Source organism: Myotis daubentonii, chromosome 19 (assembly GCF_963259705.1).
Source record: "Myotis daubentonii chromosome 19, mMyoDau2.1, whole genome shotgun sequence".
Taxonomy (NCBI): Eukaryota; Metazoa; Chordata; class Mammalia; order Chiroptera; family Vespertilionidae; genus Myotis; species Myotis daubentonii.
Window position 1 is genome coordinate 15,172,352 of NC_081858.1, and position 24,690 is coordinate 15,197,041.

A 24,690-nucleotide genomic window follows, 5' to 3' on the forward strand; every position below is an offset into this window, starting at 1 on the left:
TTTCAAACGGGCCGGATCTGGCCCGCGGGCTGTAGTTTGCCCACGGCTGGTATAGTCTCAACGCTCATTCTCTGTAGCTCATTTTTTCTTTGTAATTCAGACCCCAAATAACGTGCACCATTGAAAAGTCAAGCTGCAGCCCAAGACTGGTGGGCAGTGGCTGTTTCCATGTGACACGGCACCAGTCCTTCAGGACTCTCCCTCTGCCCTCGCCCCAAAGAATGTCCACAGCGTCTCCTGTCCCAAACCCTTCTTTTTCGGAGCCTGAGGCTGTCAAGCGGTAGAAGTTTAGCACAGCAGCTCCATTACTTTAAGTTTTTGCCAAGATGCATTTTAGGGCGAACATTGCTCTCTGGTGTAAAGTGAGCACATTGGCACCGATGACCTGGGAGCTGCCTGGGAACCATGTTGTGTGCAGGAGCCAAGTTCACAGTTCCATGTAAGAGACTTGCAGGGACTGGCGTTTCTCCAGCCATACCTCATCCTACATCTCTAAGTATTTTCTAATGCAGATTCTTAGGTGTGAATATAGTGCCTCCACCCCACTCCCCCCGAACCCATTACAAAGCTTCATTAAGGTCTAAATAGTCCACTTTTTGTTTTTTTTAGCAGTGCACATGTTGTTTTCTGACACCCGGATGCCCTCTTTTCTAGAATGCTCTGGCCAAAGAGACCGGATATTCAGTATCAACAAGCTACTTTCCTTCCAGGTCTCCATTCCTCAGTGCTCGGCTCTGTCCTCTTGCCGCCATCCCTCACCCATCCCAAGCCCAATGGTGGACTCATGGCCTGGACCAGTCTCGCCATTTCCCCTCGCTGCTCACAGCGGTCTGGCAGTGCCATTCCCTGTCATGTGGGGTACACCCGAACCATCTCAGGCAAGGCTCACAAAATGCTCCGCTGGAGCTAAGTACTTAACAGCGATGGAAAGTGAAGCATAACTAGTTTTGGGGTGGATCAGTGGCCAAGTTTTAGGAATGTAGTACTGGTAATAATGCTTTCCCCCTGCAGCTCTTAGCACTGAAGACTGTAGGGTTATTGCTACAAGATGGTGAATGGAGCTTCATTCCGGCCAATTTAACTGCCCCTCCCCGACCCCCTACACCCCTGCACTCCCTGGAGGCCGCGGCCCCCTCAAGGAAGGACTATAGAACTGTAGGACTACACAAGCCCACCGCGAGTTTAACATGCTTGGACTACAATTTCAAGTTGCAGAGAAGGGCAAACGCATGAGCATTTCCCAAGGCCTGTCCGTGCAGACTGTGCCCGGGGAAAGGAGGTGCTACACTCAAGCATCCCATAATATTTATATTCTTCCTGAACTAGCACCTGTTTTTTTTTTTAATTTTTAAAAAATATATTTTATTGATTTTTTTACATAGAGGGAGGGAGAGGGATAGAAAGTTAGAAACATCGATGAGAGAGAAACACTGATCAGCTGCTTTCTGCACACCCCCTACTGGGGATGTGCCCACAACCAAGGCACATGCCCTTGACCGGAATCGAACCTGGGACCCTTGAGTCCGCAGGGGGACGCTCTATCCACTGAGCCAAACTGGTTAGGCACTAGCACCTGTTTTTAGCAGCTCACATAAGAAAACAGCCAACTCCACAAACCTAGACCCAAATGACATTGATTATAAGCTCTCTAGCCACTAGAAAAATAAGTACCAACCAACCAAGAGATACCAGAATGAGAAAAATCACTGGTGTGGGAAATAATATATATATATATTTTTTATCAATTTGTAATTTTATCTTCAATTTTATAGAAAAACAGGGAGAATTATAGCTCTTACCTGGATTTGCAGCCCACTTAAAGTCGAGCACCTGAGAGCTGTTAGGGAATCATCACAGATAACCAATCTAACACGTCTCCACCGTGACACCAGAGTGAACTCTGACGACCCTACTAGTAAGCTGGCTCTTAGTCACAAGTCCTGACCTTGAAGTGGAGTGCTAGCTGACCCGCAGAAATCTCGGGAAGATCGAAATGTGATAGTTATCTTTCTAATGGACTGACACCTCCCAGTTTCCTAGCCTACGGATCACTTAAAAACTTTTTTGGATGTTTCTGTCGGCTCTTCTCTCCTTTTTAAGAAAAATATATTTTTATTGATTTCAGAGAGAGGAAGGGAGAGGGAGATATAGAAACATCAATGATGAGAGAGAATCATTGATGGGCTGCCTCCTGCACTCCCCCTACTGGGGAGTTAGCCTGCAACCCCGGCGTGTGCCCTGATCAGGAATTGAACCGTGACCTCCAGGTTCATGGGCTGAAGCTCAACCACTGAGCCACACCAGCTGGGTTCTTCTTCCTTTCTTTCTTTTTTATGGGCAATATGATGACGCCAATTCTCCACTTTACTCCTTGGGAGAGTTGCCCCTGGTTACTGAGTATAAAGATGAGGAAGGAAAGTCTCTTATACTTTAATGTACTCAGGGTCAGAAGGAATATCCTAGTCGTTTTTAAAAAAGAAATACAAAATGCAATGTCCGATGACCTTGGGTACACTCTGACAAGAAATAATGACATTGGGTGCAGAGAGTGCAAGAAAGTGAAGATCTGCTGTTTGCTCAAAGTCAGAGCACAGCGCCCACTGCCAGCATGGCCACACTCTGCTACAAAAAGCTCAACTACTACGCCAAGAGGCCAGGAATTACTTTAATTTTTCTTTTTAAAAAAAGTTTAAACGGCATCACAACCGTCAAGTTGGTACATCACAGAAACAAAGGTCTTTGCAGGCAACACTGATTGGGAATAGCAAAACACTGGGTTGGTGAAAAAATGAAACTCTAAATTATATACAATAGTAGCTAAAGGTGATATTGAAAAACAGTCCTATTTACTGTGACTTGAGATTTAACTTGCCATTATCTATTGCTTATTTATTCAGGGTTGTAAATAATACTTATATAGAGACATAGAGATGTGTAAAAATGAAACGTTGTGGAAAAAATACAAATTTTCAATTTTATATGAAACTCAAAGTATAAGTTTTGTCCAATATGGAATGTAGCTATGTTTGTTTATATTAGGGCTCTAATATCCGTTTAAAAATGTTTTGTTTTTAAAAAACAGTCGACCCACCATGCAAGTTCGCTGTAAATCTCGTTTGCTCCAAGTGAGCATTTTTAGGTGAGGTCTGTGTTGTTTGCTCAAAGTCTAGTGAGATCCTTTAAAGATTGTACTGGCCCAATGGTGGAAAGAGTTTCCATGGAGAGTCTGATGGCAGCATCTGGATGAGGGGCAGTCTGGGTCACGGGAAGTGAGAAGAGGGAGGTAAGAGCCCAAATCCTTATGAAGGATGACATTCAGTTGTTAAATTTTAAGCGGTACCCGATGGCTTTTTCCAGGCACTCCACTAAAGAGCCCGCGGAAAGGAAATCCCTCTCTACTTCCACAAACTTGATGTAGATGGATTTGGGGGAGACTCCGGGATCCACAATGCAGTTCTGAGACAAAAACCCATTAATACCAACCCAGTCTTTGCTGAAGGTTTTGGTATTGGCTTGGAAGTGTAGAAACAAGCACTGCTGCAGAGTCCTGACCTCAGCGATCCCAAGGTAGCAATAGGTGATCCGGGCGGGTTCTATGGGTGCGGAAAGGGTTTCCAGGTCAACCCTGCCCTCCTTTCCTGGGTCCAGGGAACTCTGCTCCATGTGGGGGGAGGAGGGTCTCTTCAGACATTCTTCATAGCCAATGGCATACAGGCCCGGGCTCTTGGGAATGCCTCCTGGCAATAAATACTGAACGACGTTGCCACCAGTTGGTTTGGAGTGGGCAATGGGGATCCAGTCAATTTCCATGTGCAGCTCCAGGCACCTGGCCTCACTGATAGTGATCTCTAAGAACTTGTAGTAGACATTCTTCCAGTTCATTTTCTGCACGCGGGTCATAATGATCCGCCCCTCAGGCTTCTCGGAGTTGAAGTACTCCCGGAGCCGTTTGCCAAGGGGCACCTGGGAGCTGATCTCTGCATAATGGTAGCGGATATCCTCTTTCCAACGGGTGTTATAACCGATCCCGAAAATGGCCAGTTTATTAGAAAGATGAAGCCTTGAAAAGTCCGTCCAGCTCTGAAACAGTTCCCATTTCAACTGCACTGATTCCAAAATCTGGACGATATTCTGCATGATGTCTCTCTTCCTAGAACGAGAAATAAAAAGCAAATTCCTCAGGGGTCTAGATGAGCACTGTCCATCAGCACTTCCTGCGATGATGGAAGTATTCTCTATCTGTGCTGTCCAGTGTGCTAGCATCAGCACACAGATTGCGGCCAGTGTGAGTGAGGTATTTTTCATTATAATTTGAAATTACGGTTCAATAAACACGTGATTAGTAGCTTCCATATGGGTCGGGGCAGGTTGAGATAACCATAGTATAAAATCTGAGAACACTCTCCCCTAGGAAGTTTCTAGGAATGAATGATAAGCTGCTTTCCGTTACTTATACAGGCTGGCCGTATTAACCTTCGCAACTATTGCTATGTACTAGTAAGACCCTAGGACTTCAGAACCCAAGGGTCATGAATTGTTTTAAGTGACTATTACAATGCGCATGATGGCCTTCAGACCTAACCAAGAGCAAGTGGAGAAAGCTGTATTCAGAAAGGTATCCACCTTGAGAACATTATGCCAAGTGAAATATGTCAGTCAGAAAAAGCTAAGAACCGTTTGATTTCACTCATATGTGGGATATAAAACTGAAACTCGTGAACACAAACAGCGTATGTTGGTTGCCAGAGAGAAGGGGGTGGGAGTAGAAGGGAGTCCTAATATAAGGTGAGAGGAGAAGCTTTGGCTTAGGGTGGTGGGCGCACGGTGCAATATGCAGATTTTGTAACACAGAAACCCACACCTGCACACCTGAAACCTATATGATCATGGTGAACAGTGTCATCCCAATAAGTCAAAAAAAAAGAGAAAGGTAAACAGTATCATTTAAAATAATGAAGATCTTAATTTCAAAGCTGGAAATTCTGAAAGTGCAATAATTTTGGCAGATACATGCTTGCAAAAAGAAAATGACATTTTCTTCTATTTGTAGAAGAAATTCATTACCTCTTCCAAACTGAGAACTGTTAGTTCAACACAGATTTAAGATCTGAGAATTCAGATGTAAAAGGTCCATATTAGGCTTAGCTTTTAAGAGATAAAAATTTAAGATAATGAGACCTGGTTGGCTCAGTTGGTTGAAGTGTCGTCCTGTACACCAAAAGGTTATGGGTTCCATTCATAGTTAGGGCATATACCTACATTTCAAGTTCGATCCCCAGTTGGGGCACGTACAGGAAGCAACCAATTGATCTCTCTCTCTCTCTCTCTCTCTCTCTCTCTCTCTCTCTCTCTCTCCCTCTCTCTCTCTCTCAGGAAGTAACCAATTGATATCTCTCTCTCTCTTTTCCGCCTTTTCTAAAATCAATAAAAGAACATGTCCTTGAGTGAGGATTAAAAAAAATTCAAGATAATGAATTGAGACTGTTCTAGAAAATATTTTATAAAGGGAAAAAGTAAAGAAATTTTGATTTGGATGATTAACAGAGTTATGACAGAAAAGGCAGGGAATTCTTTCTGCATATGCTGCTGAACTCATATAACTTAACTGATATCCCATGATTCATATATGTGTGGGGATATGCAATTACAAGTTTGCTTCTCAGGTATGGCAAGTCTTTGATATTGGAAGACTGAAGTTTGTTAAATATTAACTTAGCAACCAACTATTACCCTCTACAACAAGTATAGACTTAAGCTACAAAAATACTCAACTAACCACTCACATACCATCAGATGTATGCAAGAAAGAGGGTATACGTGCTGTTTATTAGCTTCTTGAGAGGAGACAGACCCTGGAAACTTCCTATTAAATTCTCAAATCTTCCAGGGGAAAAGCTTTCGCAACACTGAGGGATCTGCATGCAGTCATTCTCAGTCTGACCTCTTACTCTCCTTGACTTTCTTTGTGAGATGACAAAGATGTGACATATTTTGCTATCAGCTGCTTCTTGAGGCCAAAAAGTGCCCTGGATTTTCCTCCACCCTCCAGGGTGCCTTGAGAGCTTCCCAAGCGTCAGAGTGGCCATCGAGATGAAATCACTGTGTTCCTGGGAACTTGTCCCTCTTCTCAGAGGACACAAAGGCACGTGGCCGCTTTTCTAATATTTATAATGTGCTACTTGTGAGGTTAAGATATAGGACCATGTTTCTCCATGGGTCAATGCTTTAAAAAACACGCACCCCAAAACTTATTTCAGAGCCACCATCCTTCCTTGTCCTCTTCTGACATATTCTTTAAAATATATTTTTATTGACTTCAGAAAGGAAGGAAGAGGGAGAGAGAAACATCAATGATCAGAGAGAATCAATGATTGGCTGCCTCCTACACACCCCACACTGGGGATCGAGCCCACAGCCCAGGCATGTGCCCTGCCCAGGAATAGAACAGTGACCTTCTGGTTCATGGGTTGATACTCTCAACCAGTGAGCCACAATGGCCGGGCCTCTTTTGAAATATTTTACTGATCTCAAGAAGGACTAGGCTAAGGAGTTGGGATGGAAGGCAGAGACTTTTGTCTGCTTGCTGATGTACCCCAATGCCTGACCTACAGTAGGTACTTGACATAAATGTTGAACAAATGAGCAGAATAGTGACTCATCCTCATGGATGAAGGATGGTATTTTACTACAGGTTATGTCAGCTAGTTCAGGCTGATGCCACCTGCAACACACAGAGGAAGAAATCAAAAGCCCAAATGAACGATTGTACTCAGCACTGTCACAGGCCTATGTCATCAGCAAGGAACAGCGCCAAGGAAACTTGCACTGGAAAATAAACTGCCTGTTGGGAACCTCTCAAAGCCCTCACCCCGAGATGGGAGCCTGGAGAGGAGGCAGCGCAGGCTGAATGTTTCTGCAGAGCCCGCTCAGCTTCTTCCCTGCTGATCAGTCTGCAGCTCCCTGGGCTAAAGACTCAGATCGACTCTTCGACGCCATGGGGCACAATGAGAATGAGACCCAGTTGTTGAAATGGTCCTTAAGAACTGTCACATTTCCCGATTTTTAAAATCCCAACCACAGGAAAAGTATGGGTGGTTTGGGGTTGGTGACCCCAATACTGTGCAGTTCAAGTTCATCCCCAGTTACACCAACCGGGCTTCCTCTGAAGGTTCTGAGTGGTAAAGGGAGAGCTGGGACATCGTAGTGAAAGACACGATGGCCTCTTTGGAGAACAGGGCTCTGAAGGTCTGGACTGGTAGCCTCATTTTTTAAAATACGCATCAAAGTTACCCCTCCTTTGGAATATTTTGAAGTCATAATTTTATTTTATTTTAAATGTATTTTTATTGATTTCAGAGAGAGGGAGAGATAGAAACTTCAATGATGAGAGAGAATCATTAATGAATTGCCTCCTGCTCGCCCCCCACTGGGGATCGAGTCCACAACCTGGGCCTGTGCCCTGCCTGGGAATCGAGCTGTGACCTCCTGGTTCATAGGTCGACATTCAACCACTGAGCCATGCCAGCCGGGCAAGTGTGATTCCCAAAATGTAATCCAAGAAATTTATGTGTCCTCTAGCCCTCCTATCATTTTGCCTAACATCAGATAAACTCAGGGTTCTGTGACTCATCTTTCCATCTTAGTAAAACATCCAGGTATCCAGATCCACACACAGGCTTCTTTTCATGTAACATATTTATTTCTTCTTGTTGTGTATAAAACCCTCACCATTTTAGATTAACCACTGGGAAGCTGAGGCTAAGGGAGTGAGGAAGAATGACTAGACAGGCTTCCTCAGTGAGATGGCGGGGGAAGCCCCTTCCCATTACACCGAGATGAATACATTTGTGGAGAGGGGAAGCGTCCACTTACTGTGCTTCTTCAGAAGACTCTTGTTTGATTTTTAATGTTCTCTTTGTGACAGGTATCTCATCTGAAAAGCAAAGTTTTGGAAACAGGTTATATTCTCCTAAGTGGTGGCATACATTTATGTAGATAAGTAGCTATATGTTTACTGTTCATCCACACATCCCAATTTGAGGACTTGATTCTAGTCTTAAACGCTGCCCAATGCCAGATTTATAAATATAACTCTTTTATAATGAGATGCATACATTTATATGCAAGATCAGAAACCAGCTCTACAAGTATAAAATTCTTCAAGGTCACCAGTAGATTTCTAGCTGGGAGCTTAAAGCTTAATTTCTCCACAAACATGATTTTTAAAGGAACAAGAATGAAAATAATTCTGCGAGATTTAGATTTTCTATGTAGGTTTTACAGAGGAATTATTTCCCCAATATCAGGATCCACATATTCCGCATGTTATTTTTCTCCCAAAGATTTGGGTGACTTAAATCTCTCTGGCAAAACCAGAGTTATGGGATGCCAAAGTAATTCAGACCTTGTGACTGTTTTGAAATGAAGAGATAGTAATCGCTTAGCATCTGCCCTGTTTGTTCTTCTAATCTTTCTTTTTAAAGAATAACTGATGATTTTTAAAGAGAGAGGAAGGAAGAGGGAGACAGAGAGAAACATTGATGTGAGAGCACAACATCAATGGGCTGCCTCCTGCACACCCCCCACCAGGGATCGAGGCCGCACTGGGCATGTGCCCTGACTGGCAATCCAACCAGCAACCTTCTGGTGCATGGGACGACACTCATCCGAGCCACACCGGCCAGGGCTTATTCTTCCAATCTTAAAGTCTCTCTCTTCAATTGTGTTAGTCCTACAGTTATATAGCCTCTTTCTTCTCTCCCTCTCTCTTCCAATATTTGAGATTAAACAAACAAACAAACAAAAACAGCATTCATGAGAAACACAAGCATTTAATATTGTTTCTTTTGAATTAGCATCAGGAATGATGATTGAGTAATGCTAATTATCTTGAGCTGGAGAAGTACACTGGTAGTGCCAATCCTACTATACTTTCTCACTGGGGAGTAACAACATTTACTTGTAAGTGAGTACTCATCACACAACTCGCCATTAAGCTATAATGGCTGCAGCAGAAACGTGGGTAGGACTTCCCCATCATGAAAATCAAAAGTGGGGCATTTACTACAAAAAGCCACTTACACAGACCCTCTCAATGAGGCCACACAAGCTTGGCTTTGATGGCCAGGAGTTTCATTTCCATTCTAAACGTTAAGACTGTAGTCAATCATTTCAGCTGTTGCTGGAATCCTTTGTGAAGTCTGAAGGAATATGACTGCCGAGAAAGCTCAAATATGAGCCCTTTTTAAGATAAATCGAGGCTTCCCTTCATATTTTGTTCAGACCGAAGTCTGGGAGGGGACCATTTCCAAATCACAAACAGAAAAGGAAAAAAGATAGTTCATCTCTAGCAGTTGAGCCAAGGGTCAGTACTCGCGGCAGTCACCGTAGAGCTAAGAGCTGCGGGGTATTTCCAACTGCATAGGATTCTGCCACCAAGCTTCCTGTGTAGCTCAGAATGAGGAATTCTTCTGTGGATTTAGGATGTTTGCTGGTACTCAAATCAGCAAATGACCAACACCAAGCACTAGCTGGTAGTTTAAGGCTAAATCAAGGCCGCCCAGAGTGCCCCAGATAAACGGGCTACATGCCTTGTGCTGACAGTAGGGACAGTACCAGTCCCGGTGCACATACGAAGGCACATACACACACACAGACACAGACGAGGAGCAGATACGTCGGCTTTCTTACCCAATTCCTGATCTGTTGGGTAGCCATGGAGATCCTGACTGTGGTTTCCCCAGTCCTCCTGTGAATACTCCTCCATAGTGCTGCCATCTGACTCCAGCTCCTGGTACAAGCCACTACTGTTAATAAGTACAGGCTGGCAGGGCTGAGCATCCCATCCTCCCTGACCAAACACCTGTTCCAACTGTTCAAATGTGTAACTGCTCTTTCTTTTCCCAACACCATGTTCTTTCACCCGACTGTAACACCTGCGAAGGGTCTAAGACACAAAGTCTTTTGTTATTCCTTTAAAGCTGTCCTTCCTCTTCCAGGTACGGACCACAGATATTAATTACTATGAGACAGACACAGACAGACAAACACAGACACATTGTTACAGGAATGCTAGATTTCAAAATCATTATTATATTAGAAAAAAAATTACTAATTTAGCATTTACTTAAACATGTTATCATTCAAACAATTACTTTGCAATTAATTATCCATTAAACAAGAATCATTACAACATTATTGCATGTACCCCATACACATATTTTTATACCCCCTCCCCCACTTAAAAAGAATAAGGAAAGAAAAAAAAAGAAAACAAGAAATACCAGCCAGCCAATAGGATGCACACCTGCCACAGAAGAGCTAGAGCTGCTTTGGGGCCAGAATTGGGAAAAAGGGAGGGAGGGAGGACAGAAAGGAGAGTTCCCTGAAGCAAAGAATATAACCTTCCTTACTCTGGATTAAGAAGGGATACAGGGTAAAAACAATCCCCTAAATGAAGCGACTAGGAAACCGTATTACTCAGATGGTCCATATCCCTCACTAACTCACTGTCTTTGGGGAAGTTGCTGAGATTTAAGAGAGGTCAAGTCAATCATGCTACCGATTCCCTGTCTCAAACATCAATTATCAAGAAACAATATACCTACATCTAAAAATTAGCCAGTAAGACTCATCTATTCTACCAACTCAAACTGCCAAACAAACCAACACATGAGGCCGCTAATTTCCTTTTGGGGGGAAAGTGAGGTAGAGGGGTGTTACTTCATTTATCTTTCTGCCTTTTAACGCACAGCAAATAAATATCATTCTGAAAGTCCACATATAAAACCTGGATAACTTTATCATCTTACACAACCCTTCCATTTTCTTCATGGTCTTCTAAGGCACAGTTCTTATTATTAGCTCAGTTTCCTTAGTTGAATGATATTGCAAAGGCTACATCAAGGACTTGGTCCCAGCTTCCAAATTTAGTTTAGTTGCTCTCAGTCTCTCTCCCATCTCTGCCTCCATGTTCCTTCTAGTTGACTGGGTTTCACCCTGAGTTTCCTTGAGACAAGACCCTTTTTCTCTGGTGGCTCCCAAATACTTTCTAACACGCCTGCGCAAAGGCAGTTCGCCTCAGACTTCAATACGTGCACTTGCCAGACTATAAATGTCTCCTACATGTGAGATGGTGTCCCATAAGCCAACACATCACCTGTTCTCACCAAAAGCCTTTGCAGAACCTCCATGGAAGTTCAGTGTTTCTAAATCGCAGTTGACAAACCACAAGACACTCCATAAAATACTCTGCAGATCTTCTCTTGATGCCGGAAACCCAGATGGGCAAAAGGAATAATAAGAGCATGGCACTTAGGACGACATTCCTCAGACACAAACAGAGTGGTGGTCAGCATCACCCTGTCCCCAAACCAGCCAGCCTGCCCCTGCATGAGCACCTTCCTCCCTCTTCCTCTCTCGAGATCTCTTCTGCCTCCACTGGTGCCTCAAAAAACTGAGGCTTCTCTTCATAAGGGATGGTCACAAGTAGCAGCTCAAACTCTCTAGCACAAGTGAACTGGGAGGCGTCACGGGCAGCCCTTCAGGGGAAGGACACAGATGCCTGCACAGAGATCCGTGGATTCTCTGCTCTCTCCCCCCATGCTCTCTGCCCTCCTGGCAGAGACGGGAACTGGAATTGCAAACATCTCCTGCCAATTTATTTTTATCTCACAACGTCTAGTTGCTGCCTCCAAGAACACCCCAACCACGCTTTTTGACTCCTCAAGGACCGTACATGGAGAGTCCCAGCCGTGTCCCTCTCACCCTCCAGGGCCATAAATGGATGTGGGAACCGTGCCACCGCCGCCTGGCTGCCTGAGAAAAGCACCCGGCACAAGAAAGGGACCCGTGGGCTGTCACTGAGGGCTAGTCCCGAAGTCAGGAAACACCACGATGTTCCTTTGAAGAAAGGAGCCACACTTATCAGGCCGTGACGTGGACATAAACAAAGCCACCGATTTCTGACCCTATAGTGGGAAACCACAGGAAAGACTGAAACCACCAAAGTGAGCTTAAATTCACGATGTAACTGTGCATAAGAAAACCAGTCATATCGAATGGTCTTAGATGTGGAAGCACGGTCAGATGATGCATTTGATGTCTCGCTTGGTAGTGTACTGGTGAAATACACTTTAATAGTTAGCATGCTGGTATGTAAAACATCTAGTAGGGTCTGAAGGAAAAATGCTTGGTGATTCTCAATCGTTATGATAAAATTTGATGTACTGAAATGTGAAAAAGATTTCCAAATTGATTTTAACTCTCAAAACATAAATACATATGAGGTATCTTGTAGGTTCAGCAAAGATTACAGATCTAAGGAGAAGCTGTTGAAATAGGACATAGAAAAAAAAGAGCTCAAACTTCAGCTGACCGCTACCGTAAGAAACCAGAGGGATTAGAAATGGATCAAAAGGACACATGGAGGTGTCCTCCCAGTTCTTACCTCCCACAAACCAGACAGGTTACACCTTCCACACTCTCAATGGTTAACCAAAGCAAACACTGAAACAACGGTGTCTGTAGTCCTACGCAGACCAGCTTAAACACCTACTCTAAATCTGAAGTTAAGACAATGCTCCAGAATCTAGAGAAAACAAAGTCTCGCCTCCCATTTCTGACAGCTGCACCAAACCCAGTGAGACCCTCACGTTAGCTTTTCCTGGAGAACCAGTTCCTATTTCCTGCTCAGAACAATCGCCTTGCTTTCCTTCCTTCTTCCTTTACCTCACTCCTCTGAGAAATTTATAGTGACTTAAGTTCTATTTTTTTTTAAGCTCTAGCATTAAAAACAACAACAGCAATGAATATCTTAGGGGGGAAAGAATTTGCTTAAAATTATTAAAGACCATTCTATTCACAATTAAGAAGACCGCTTTCCTTGTTAGAAATTCCCACGGTAAACAAGCCTCCGGACCCCTCCCCCGGGGAAGAGCTGTGAGATACAGGGCATCTGGAATGAGGTCACAGGGACGGGGGTCAGGAGGAGCTAAGGAAACCTGAACAGAGGCCCGAGAGTGTAGGTAACAACTTGAGTCGGTGATCAAATCAGAGGACTTCCCAGGTATTTGATCTCGAAGCAATGCCAGGCGAATGCTTACTGAATCCCGTGCCAGCTGTACAATAACCACAGAAGAAAAAGAACCAGAGAGAAGACTTAAAGGTGTCCCATTACCAAAGCAGGGAGACAAATCAGAAGGCCAACAACCGACAATTTATAGACAGAGGCAAAGTGTTGCCCGAGTTTAAGATTAGACTGAAAAGAAACGAGAGAATAAAGATGACATTCATTGTGGATGAATGTAAGGAGAGTCTACGGGGATGGGGGGAGGGCAGGTAAACGAAGGCAGGGATTTGAGATGGGCGGGGTTGGGGGTTTCACGCAGCAATGCAGAGAAAGACCCAGGGTTACAGTACACGGAACATTAAATACAGTGCACAATGCAGCTATCTTGCCAAAGTAAGTAAATCCAGTATTGGGTTGGATAAGCAGAGGAATCACATGTAAGCTATGAAGGTGGCTCTTCCTCTCTAGTCAGCACCGGTGAGGCCACAGCTGGAGCACAGCATTCAGTTCTGGGCATCGAACCAGCTACAAGAGAGGGAAATTGTAGAGTTCAGAAAAGGGCAAATAATATAACGAAAGGCTTGGAAAATTAGATCTGTAAGTAGGGCCAGTGGTTTCATCAAAGCCTTTTCTGCCATCACAGAAGCTACTTTGGGGATACAGACAAGGTTTCTTTTGCCTCAGTGTCCTCCAGTTCCTCCTCTGACTGTCAGGAAGTGGGAAGAACTGCATTTTTCCGTGGTGTGGCAAGGTCGGAAGCAAGCTAAGCCAATCGTATGGGCATGTGCCAACTAATTCTGCTACTGGCTCAACTGTTTTCTCAAAATGTACCCCCATTTCATTCAATCATAAAGTAAGCACCATGACAAAACCACTGTTCTAACAGAACTGACTGCGGGTGGGACGGCATACAACGAGGAGGGAGAGCAACGGGCACAATAGCCATGTGAACGTCTTGTGTAGTCTGAGATGTCGGATGAAAACTCAAGTCCGACCCTGGAAGGACAGCTTGGTTATAACAGCAGGAAACAATGTTATAAGAAAAAACAAGCAGTGAAACAGATTTCCAAATGGAGCTGCCAAACTGGCCATTCTAGAAATGGGTCACGTAGTTTATCTTAACACTCTGCCAACTAACTATGACACGTTTGAGATCCTTTTAACCCAACTGATTAAGTAAAGACTATACTTATTTGCAAACAAAGTCTTAAAAGTCATATATTATGTTCCACCGGAAATGGGGGAAATTACTGGGAGTAATTCTCCAGTGACTGATTGTAAAAGTGTTGAGAACAATTCCTCTGCCTACGCAGATGTGTATTTTGAAGCAAAAAAGTCTTCGTGAAACAGATCTATCTTCTTCCTTTAAAGTTTAATTACCACTTTATTGTAATTAGTTACTCTTAGTTAATTGAGGCAAAAAAACCAACACCGAGTTCATTCAAAATCTTTAAGACTCAAAATTTATTTAATTAGTTTTATTTTCTGACTGTGAGTACAAAGGTAGGAAAGGAAAAAAACCTGAAAGAAACATTTCTGTGCACAGTAACAGGGATATTATGACTATAGTATGAATATCTATCATCTATCTATCTATCTATCTATCTATCTATCTATCTATCTAGATGTAACTAATGATTAGGGCATCATCTAAGGCAAAATCCGTCCATCTGGGGCCAGCAGAACTTCACTCTATTTTCTTAGGGTTTTATACATTAAAATCTGGCAAACTGACTTGCCAAATCATCTAAATCCTTTAAAACCAACCAAACACCCCTTCCCCCCAGAAAAGCACAGCCACAGAAATACATTTCTTGTTCCACACTCCCATAGTTCTTAGGGAAACAAAGGACGTTCTGGCAAATGAAAGCTCTATTCTTAAATTTCCCTTTTCCTTTTCCTCTCCGGAGAAGAGTCTTAACTGTTTTGAGTCATGGATTTCCTCCCCATAAAAATACACACAAGCCGAAACCGGTTTGGCTCAGTGGATAGAGCGTCGGCCTGCAGACTGAAAGGCCCCAGGTTAGATTCCGGTCAAGGGCATGTACCTGGGTTGCGGGTACATCCCCAGTGGGAGATGTGCAGGAGGCAGCTGATTGATGTTTCTCTCTCATCGATGTTTCTAACTCTCTATCTCTCTCCCTTCCTCTCTGTAAAAAATCAATAAAAAATATTTTTAAAAAAATACACACAAGACAATTTCAAGGGGAACATGGACTCTCTGAAGAGCCCATACAAGAACCTCGTGTTAAAAAACTGCTCTGTACCATGTGGTTGTTTCCTCCACAAAAGAATGTAAGAGGAAGTAGCCAGAAATCCTAAGATAAGGTAGATTTCATTCAAGTCTTACATTTTACAAGAGAGTCTAAGAATTGGGGCATCCAGTTTAAGTACAATTTACCCATCTTACTCACTATTCTGTTCATTTAGATAAATCACCATTAATATTTCCTTTGAAAGGTAAACTAGCCAAATTCTCCTGTTTCTTGAAAGAAGCATACAAGGTTATCAATTTACTCTTTAACAAAATATAGTACTTTTTCTATTTCCTGGGAAAGAAATCTTTTTCTGAAGTGGCAGTTAAGCAATACTACATAACTCAGAGTTATGCTGGTTACCTGTTCCGACTGTATCACATCGTACTGGAGCATTCAGTATCTGATTAACATCAATATCGATGCTAGATAAATCTCCCAAGATAACAACTTAAAACAGGGACATTCCCATATCTAGAAGCAAGCACGGACATGAAATTAAGTCTTAGTAGTCACAATGGCCAAGCTTTAACATCTTCCCATTTTAACACTAAAGGGGTCTCAAAGGATTAGGCACCGCCTACTTACTCAATCCTTAACCCAATGGGATTATTCCGTTGAAACTGTTCATATTATGGTCAGCAATGTCTTCTTAATTAAGAAAAATGGTCCTCAAACTTAGTCCTTAACTCATTTGAGTTTCCCGAGCATTTAATACTATTCATTATCTGTGTTCCTATCCTTGCCAAATATCTCTTATAAAACTTTCTATAACAGCCCCACTGGCGTGGCTCAGTGGTTGAGCGTTGACCTATGAACCAGGAGGTCACTGTTCTATTTCCGGTCAGGGCACATGCCTGGGTTGCGACCAATGATTCTGTCTTATCACTAATGTCTCTCCCTCTCCTTCCTCTCTAAAATTAATGAAAATATATTTTTTAAAACCCTTTCTGTAATCTACTGATTGACTGGGGTTGTTGGAGCTGCCTGAGGCTCTAATGACAAACCAGTTCCCAACTTCCAAAATCTTGGAAGTTCTAAAATGGAAAGAACCTTAGAGGTCACCTAGTCCAGTGAGGAGCCAAGGCCCCAAGACAAATAAGTATTCCTTCAAAAGAGACCTGGCATATAAAAACCACCAGGTGCCGGCTGTGGCTCATGGTTGAGCTTCAATCTACGAACCAGGAGGTCACAGTTCAGTTCCCAGCCAGAGCACATGCTGGGGTTGCAGGCTCAATCCCCAGTGAGGGGCATGCAGGAGGTAGCTCATCAATGATTCTCTCTCATCTCTTATGTTTCCATCTCTCTATCCCTCTCCCTTCCTCTTGGAAATCAATGAAAAAAAATGTATGTATGTGTGTATTTATATATATATAAATTACCAAGTGCCACCCACAAAATGTTGAATGTTTCCTCTAGATTGTGAGCTCCATGAGGTAGGGATTATGTCTGCCTGTTCAGTTTCTCTGAGCCCAGAAAAGCACCTATCAGATAAGGACTGGTCAATATATATATTAAATAAATGAATTACTGTAACTTTTAAAAAATATATATTTTTTTATTGATTTCAGAGAGGAAGAGAGAGATAGAAACGTCAATGATGAGAGAGAATCATTACTTAGCTGCCTCCTGCACACCCCCTATTGGGAATAGGGTCCACAACCCTGACATGTGCCCTGACCAGGAATTGAACCGTGACCACCTGGTTCAACCACAGAGCCACACTGCCTGGGTTGAAGTAACTTTGAAGTAGTAAACCACTTAGCAAGAAAATGAAATGAAATTTTCTTAGCAAAGAAAATCAGGAACTCATTTAACCATGATGGTAGATTTTATTTATAAAATCAATAAATCAAAGCAGGTAGGGCTCCTAAAATCTTTTTAAAAAATCAGAAGCAGAAAGGGTATTAAAAAAAATGCAGTGCTATAATTAGCAAAGCAAATTAATTTCTTTGTAACAAAGGAAGACTAACTGCAAAGGTCAAGGCTACTTTAAAAATATCTAACATACTGCCCTGGCCGGTTGCTCAATGGTTAGAGCATCCGCCCACACACTGAAAGGTCATAGGTTCGATTCCTGAGCACTTACCTGGGTTGTAGGTTTGATCCCTGGCCCAGCTGGGGTGTGTGCAGGAGGCAACCAATTGGTGTTTCTCTCTCACATGGCTGTCCTCCCTCCCTCCCCCCCTCCCTCCCTCTCTCCCTTCCACTCTCTCTAAAAAAATCAATGGAAAAAATACCTTTGGGTGAGGATTAACAAAAAAAATAATAAAAATATCTATCATTCTCATTATATTTTTCTCGGAGGTGGGGGTCAGCTGCCAAATGAAGCTCTACAGCCTTGTCCAAAGTTTATTATCTCTTATGCCCTACAGATTATAAAAAATATTTCTAAAATATAGAGTAGTTCGGTCAAAGATAGAAAAAGAAAAAGACTGGAGGTGTTTCCTGGATTTTAATAGGGTTAATCGGAAGAATGACCACTGGAAACTGAGATCTTCCCTCTCTGGAAGATCATCCCCTCAGTCTTCTCCCCCCTTCTCTGGGGAACTGTCCCGGACTGAATACTACCAGCTTGTACTTCCTCCTGAATCTGGCTATCAACAACTCATTAAAAAAATATGTGTGTGTGTGTGTGTGTGTGTGTATGGTTTTTACTGATTTCAGAAAGGAAGGGAGAGGGAGAGATAGAAACATCAATGATGAGAATCATTGATTGGCTACCTCCTGCAGGCCCCACACCGAGGATCAAGCCTGTAACCCAGGCATGTGCCTTGATTGGGAATCAAACAGTGACTTCCTGGTTCATAGGTTGATGCTCAACCACTGAGCCACGCCAGCCAGGCTCAGCAACTCATTTTTATGTCTATAACTGGTCAGTATGATCTTCACAAAAGGCAGATTCTTGCATAGAACAAATAATTTGGGAAATTTTGATTTTCAGTGAGTATCAGCCCCTAAGTTTTCTGGGTTCCTCCACACTAGCAGCGAGGGTCTTGTGTCAAAGAGGACAATACTTAAAAAAACAAACATCTTTCATTGCTGAAGGAACTACATTCACATGGCCATAAAGCTTTCAACCTTCCACTGTGGGTAAATCATACAATACTCGGACAATAGCTCATACTGCCAACAATATTATAAAAGCCATACCTAATATGCGCGGTCATGTTCAAGGGTTTCTTTGGGATACAAGAATCCTTCTAGACATGGAATCAAGTGTTTTTCTATTTAAAACAAGACAGGTTAAAAAAAATTAGGGTATATTGAATTACTTAACCATTTCTGCCATAGGCAGCAACAAGTGGTTACAGTCATCGAAGAGTGTCAGATAACACTACTTGTCTAGAACTTCTTTCCCAAAAAGGGGGAAAAAATCAGTTGTTTGGTAAAGAATTGACTTGCATTAGAGGTTATTTTCATCTGACCTCCTATATCACCTCTACAGTTGCTACATCAGCATCTCTGTCAAATTTTTTTCTCAGTACTTCACACTCTGGGGCACCATCTTAAAGTGGTATTTAAGATGATATTAAAAATGTTAACTTTTAGTAGTACTTATAACTGAACAACACATTCAAGAGAATTATCTAAAATATTTCTAGGATAGCAGAGAACAATCATTCATCTTTAAAGGCCTCCCATACAAACGGCCTGCATTACACACTAACTGTTCCATAATCAACCATGTCTAAATATTAAGATTTACACATGCACAAGCATGTACACACATACAAAAAACTCCACAGCTGTATCATTACAATGACATGTGTACTGTATTGTATTGTATTGTATTGTATTGTATTGTATTGTATTGTATTGTATTGTATTGTATTGCTTCCCAAACACGATGGTACATTCTTCTATTCATGAGACCGATGTTTAAAGGGAAACTGTGCAGAGCAGCTCCCCCGCCCAAATTGTAGGCTATTCTATTCCTTTCATATGCTGATGATGTTATTCTCTCAGTTTTGTAGTTATTTTCTTATTAATGTGGATCCTGAGAGAGAAGATACCTACTAAGAAGGGCTCCCAATGGTTAATGGGGCTCAAATTAAAAACAAAACAGATCCTGGCCAGGTAGCTCAGTTGGTCAGAGCATTACCTGGATACACCAAAGCTCCAGGTTCCATCTCTGGTCAGGGCACATGAGAAACAACCAATCAATGAATGCACAAATAAGTGGTGTCTCTCCCTCTTTCTTTCTCTCCCCACCCGCCCCCCTCAAATACATTAAAAAGGAAGGAAGGGAGGGAGGGAGGGAGGGAGGGAGGGTGGGAGGGAGGGAGGGAGGGAGGAAGGAAACAGCCTAGCAGCCATTTCTATACAGGGCCTAAAAAGGAAAGAACGAAAAGAATGAAAGAAAGAAAAGAGAGAAAGAAAAGAGAAAGGAAGGAAGGAAGGAAGGAAGGGAGGGAGGGAGGGAGGGAGGGAGGGAGGGAGGGAGGAAGGAAGGAAGGAAGGAAGGAAGGAAGGAAGGAAGGAAGGAAGGAAGGAAACAGAGCCTAGCACCATTTCTATGCAGGGCCTGAGGGAGAAGCCTGCACCAGCTGCCTGCACCCTCACAGAGCGCCTTGCCTGCACTGTGTTCCTGCCATCTGAGCCGGCCTTTATGAAGGAGTTCTCAGAACCCTATTTCAACCAATAGGACTGAGACTTTCTCCACCTAATTAGAGATACACAGCTATATCCCCATCAGCTTCTTCATAAGTCAGAGGGGGCTCCATTCTGACCAATCAGGACAATGTCCTTTGGACCAATCAAACTGTGAGGATTTAGAGTCCTAACTTGCATGAGGACAGACCAATCAGGGACCAGGATCAGGGACTTCTGTCTCTGTAAGTCAGCTCACCTCTGATTCTGGAAGTGCACGCTCCCTTTCCACTTAAGACTGCTTCTCCTTGGCTGAAACACCAAAGATCTCTCTGGAGCAGACTAGGCAGGCATACACAGGCAGAGCAGAGCAGACCAGCAAGGAGCAGAGCAGAGCTGTCTAGCTGGATGGGGGGGCCTTGCCTCAGGGCCTCCTAACAGCAGTACTATTTTTACAGACATGCTGTGTCACAACTGAGCTGTTTGCACTAAATAAAGTTTCCTTCTTCACTGCATCCAACCTGGGAATTCCTGTTGGTGTTGAACTGACGCCAATGACCTGACCTTTGATGACGCTGAAAATTACTATCTAGCCCAGTGGCTGAGTGCTGACCTATGCACATGCACCAGGAGGTCATGGTTCGATTCCCAGAGAGGGCATATGCCCAGGTTGCGGGCTCTATCCCCAGTGTGGGGTGTGCAAGAGGCAGCCTAACAATGATTCTCTCTCATCATCGATGTTTCTATCTCTCTCCCTCTCCCTTCCTCTCTGAGATCAATCAAAATATATATTTAAAAAACAAGAACAAAAAAAACCCTACCATCTATAATGCAAAAATAACCTATAATACAGATTTTTCCATTAGTAAATTTTAAGTGTTTGTGAAAACAATAATCTTGACACTTGGATAAAATCATGTAAAAATTAAGGTTTCATAAATCCTCCATCAAGATATCTAGGGAAAAGCATTAAGTCAAGATTGAGTCAGTTGTGTGTTTTTATGTGTGTGTGTTTTTAAAAAGGGCAAATATTGAATTACTTCAAAAAGTGTGGGGTATTTTTGCATTTACATGATATAAACTACAGGTCATAAGTGTGTGAAAAGAACACATCTGACACATACCTTCCTAGGAAAACCTGAAAATAAGCATGTTTTAAGTTTATGCACTTATTCTTGGGCAACCTGAACTTATTTAGAAAGTTGTTAGAAAGAAATTCAAGTAATCACTATACATGGTTTTTTAAAAATCTTCACCCAAGGACATATTCATTGATGAGAGAGAGAGAGAGAGAGAGAGAGAGAGAGAGAGAGAGAGAGAGAGAGAGAGAGAGAGAGAATATGAATCATTGATGTGAGAAACATCGATCGGTTGCTCCCCTATTTGCTCCCAGCGGGGAATCAAACCGGCTACCTCTTGGTGTATGGGATGATGCTCCAACTAAGCCACTAGGCCAGGTCAATCATACTTTTTATAGCTCATTTGGTAGCATTTTAATATTTTATTCTTATCTTTATGAGGATTGCTAAAAGCAATGGCCATATGAAAACAATGTCTGTACTTCTACAAAAATCAAACATTTTCCATATGTCCCATGTAATGAAAGGAAACCATTACTATTTTCTCAGTGCCTACTGTGCGCTGAGACTGGGGATAAACAGTGTAAATTTATTATTCCTAATTTTGATTATAAAGCTAAAAGAGAGGGTCCCAGAAAACACTCTGAGGAGACTGTGTGCAGGAGGCTTACTTGTGAGACCGAGAGGAGCAGCACCCGGTAAAGAAGCTGAAGTGGGAACAGAGGCTTGGGCTAATCCCAGAGTGGGGTATGGAACTTCGATGGCCCTTCAGAGCTGTCCTGAACTGAGGCAAGGAGGCCGTCCCTTTGTATTTCAGCACTGACCAGTCAGTGGACTCAGGCCGCCACAGGACAGGGAGCCTAACCTTGGGGAAGACAGCTCCCTCGGGCAAAGAGAAATTCCCCGGAGGAATCCAACCAGGAGGAATCCAACCAGAAGCCATCATCAATCAGCGCTCCGGCAGCTGGGGGGACTGACTCTCCTCTCATTCCTGGAGGAGGGATCTGGGCAGTGTTATCACATCCGCACAAGGGATCTGTGATGCATCCTTATTGAACAGAAAAGAGAACTAAGAGGTAGCAACTTATTCAAGGTCACTGTCAGAGTGTATTCAAATGTAAATTAATCCTTGGTCTCAAAACTAGAACCTGGTATGCTTCTCTTCAGCAGACATTGAAAAGTATATAGTCACTGTATTTACCTTTCTGCTGAGAAGTTTATAGCTCATTTTAAAATATATATTTTATTGATTTTTTACAGTTAGGAAGGGAGAGGGACAGAGAGAAACATCGATGAGAGAGAAGCATCGATCAGCTGCCTCCTGCACACCCCCTACTGGGGATGCACCCGCCACCAAGGTACATGCCCTTGACTGGAATCGAACCTGGGACCCTTCAGTCCACAGGCCGACACTCTATCCACTGAACCAAACCGGTTAGGGCTATAGCTCATTTTAATATTTAGCTAAAGTAACCATATTTACACGGATTATTACTATACTCTGCACTGATTTCTTTTCTGATTCTTATTTAGCTTTTTCACATGCATATCACTTTTGTTGGTACCTTCGTGTGATTTATTACAAAACAGTCCATCTCATCCCCGTCACCTCTTAGGAAAAGGGGGACAATGGCAGGCATAAGGTAATGGACACTCCATGGCCACAATCTTACCTGCTTTTACTGTCAAAAGGTAATTCTACTTTGTAAACGTTTCTCTTTCTATAATGCAAGCTCCTATAATGCAATTCCTTTCTATAATGCAAGCTCCTATAATGCAACTCTTTTTATAATGCAACTCCTTTAAGAGGAGTTGGGAGTCCAATAAATACCATCATTTTTATAAAGACTTGAATGAATGATTGAATGTCTTCTACAATAAAAGTTTTGTTTGTTTCGCTCTAGCCGGTTTGGCTCAGTGACTAGAGCGTCGGCCTGCGGACTGAAGGGTCCTGAGTTTGATTCCGGTCAAGGGCACATGCCCCGGTTGCGGGCTCATTCCGTGGCAGCGATCCATGATTCTCTCTCATCATTGATGTTTCTATCTCTCTCTCTCTCTTTTTTTTTATTATTAGTTAAGGTATTACAAATGTGTCCTCATCCCCCCCATTAACCCCCAACCTCCCCTTGTTTCTATCTCTCTTTCCCTCTCCCTACCTCTCTGAAGTCAATAATATATATATATTATTGATACACACACACTGAGTGGCCAGATTATTATGACCGGCCAGATTATTAATGACCACCCCATCAGAACAATGAAGTGAATTAGTTATACAAATAATAATAAGACCTTGAGAGTATTTGCTTAGAAAGTTTTCAATATTCAGTATTTTTGGAAGTGTCAATGAAGTGCTGATGGGATGGTCATCATAATCTGGCCACACACACACACACACTAGAGGACCAATGCACAAAATTCGTGCAAGAGTAGGCCTTCCTTCCCCTGGCTGCTGGCACCAGCTTTCCTCTGGCACCCGGGACCCGGGCTTCCCTCACAGGCCCAGCTTCGTCTGGGAGGTTGTCTGGAAGGATGTCTGGTCTAATTAGCTTATTATAGATATATATAAAGTTTTGTTTCAACACCTGTTTTAAATCCTTGCAAGGGAATTCCATATCAAGGTTTCTCACTATATTTATTATTTTAGTTTCTATTAAAAAAAAATTTTTTTTTGTTTTCTTATCTCATTGTATTTGTTATTTTAGGACACCATGAACTATCTGAAATTATTTATTATTATTTAAAATGTTTTTATTGATTTTAGAGAGAGGGAGATTGGGAGAGAGAAACATCAATGTGAGACAGAAACATCGATCAGCTGCCTCCCACACAAACCCCAACCTGGGCATGTGCTCTGACCAGGAATTGACCCGGTGACCTTTCGGTGCACAGGATGACGTTCAACCAACTGAGCCCCACTGGCCAGGGCTGCCAGCATTTTTAAAATTTATGTTTTCATTTCTATGATACAAAATATGTGCCGAAACCGGTTTGGCTCAGTGGATAGAGTGTCGGCCTGCAGACTGGAGGGTCCCAGGTTCGATTCCGGTCAAGGGCATGTACCTGGGTTGCGGGCATATCCCCGGTAGGAGATGTGCAGGAGGCAGCTGATCGATGTTTCTCTCTCATCGATGTTTCTAACTCTCTATCTCTCTACCTTCCTCTCTGTAAAAGATCAATAAAATATATTAAAAAAAAATATATATGAACATAATGATATCCATCTGGGTGTTGCTATGTGATCTTGGTGTTGCATTTATGACTGTTTACGCTCTGACTGTTGTCAAAATATTACTTCAATTGTCAAAATTTAATAAAGTTGTGCTGATGATATGGGAGCAATATGTAAGACCTAGTAGTTAAGAGTATGGAGTCAGACTGCTTAGTTTAGCTTCCCTATCTACTAGCTTTGTGACATTAGACAAATTAATCGCTCTGGTCCCTCAACTTCCCCACCTGTAAGGTGAGGCTAATGATAGTACCTCATTCATAGACTTATGAGCGTTAAATGAAAAATATAAGTAATGCATTTAAAACAGTGTCTGCCCAATAGCTCACACTCTGTAAATATTAGCCATTATTATTACAAAAATAGCTGTCACACAATATGGAGACCAAGGTGCCTTATGAATAAAGGTTAGTTCAAGTAGAGAAAAATTAGCAGCAAAGTTTTATCATAAAGCTAATGATAGGA

The 24,690-nt window shown here is 42.6% G+C and overlaps 1 protein-coding gene across 10 annotated transcripts in view; it reads right to left on the bottom strand.

The window, feature by feature from the left end:
* Positions 1-2,641: 2,641 nt before the first annotated feature.
* MSANTD2 (Myb/SANT DNA binding domain containing 2) overlaps positions 2,642-24,690 on the bottom strand; it is a 36,379-nt gene continuing 14,330 nt past the window's right edge. For 2 of the 10 annotated variants that reach the window (XM_059676826.1, XM_059676828.1), the window contains 2 exons: positions 13,505-13,594; positions 9,691-9,790 (listed from right to left, as the gene is read on the bottom strand). In XM_059676826.1, the coding sequence (XP_059532809.1) occupies positions 13,538-13,594 (57 nt within the window). In that variant the 3' untranslated portion in view covers positions 9,691-9,790; positions 13,505-13,537. Of the gene's footprint in view, positions 4,151-7,872; positions 7,934-9,690; positions 13,595-15,687; positions 16,559-24,690 lie in introns of those variants that run through there. The other 8 variants (XM_059676827.1, XM_059676829.1, XM_059676825.1 and 5 more) reach the window with 7 other exon arrangements.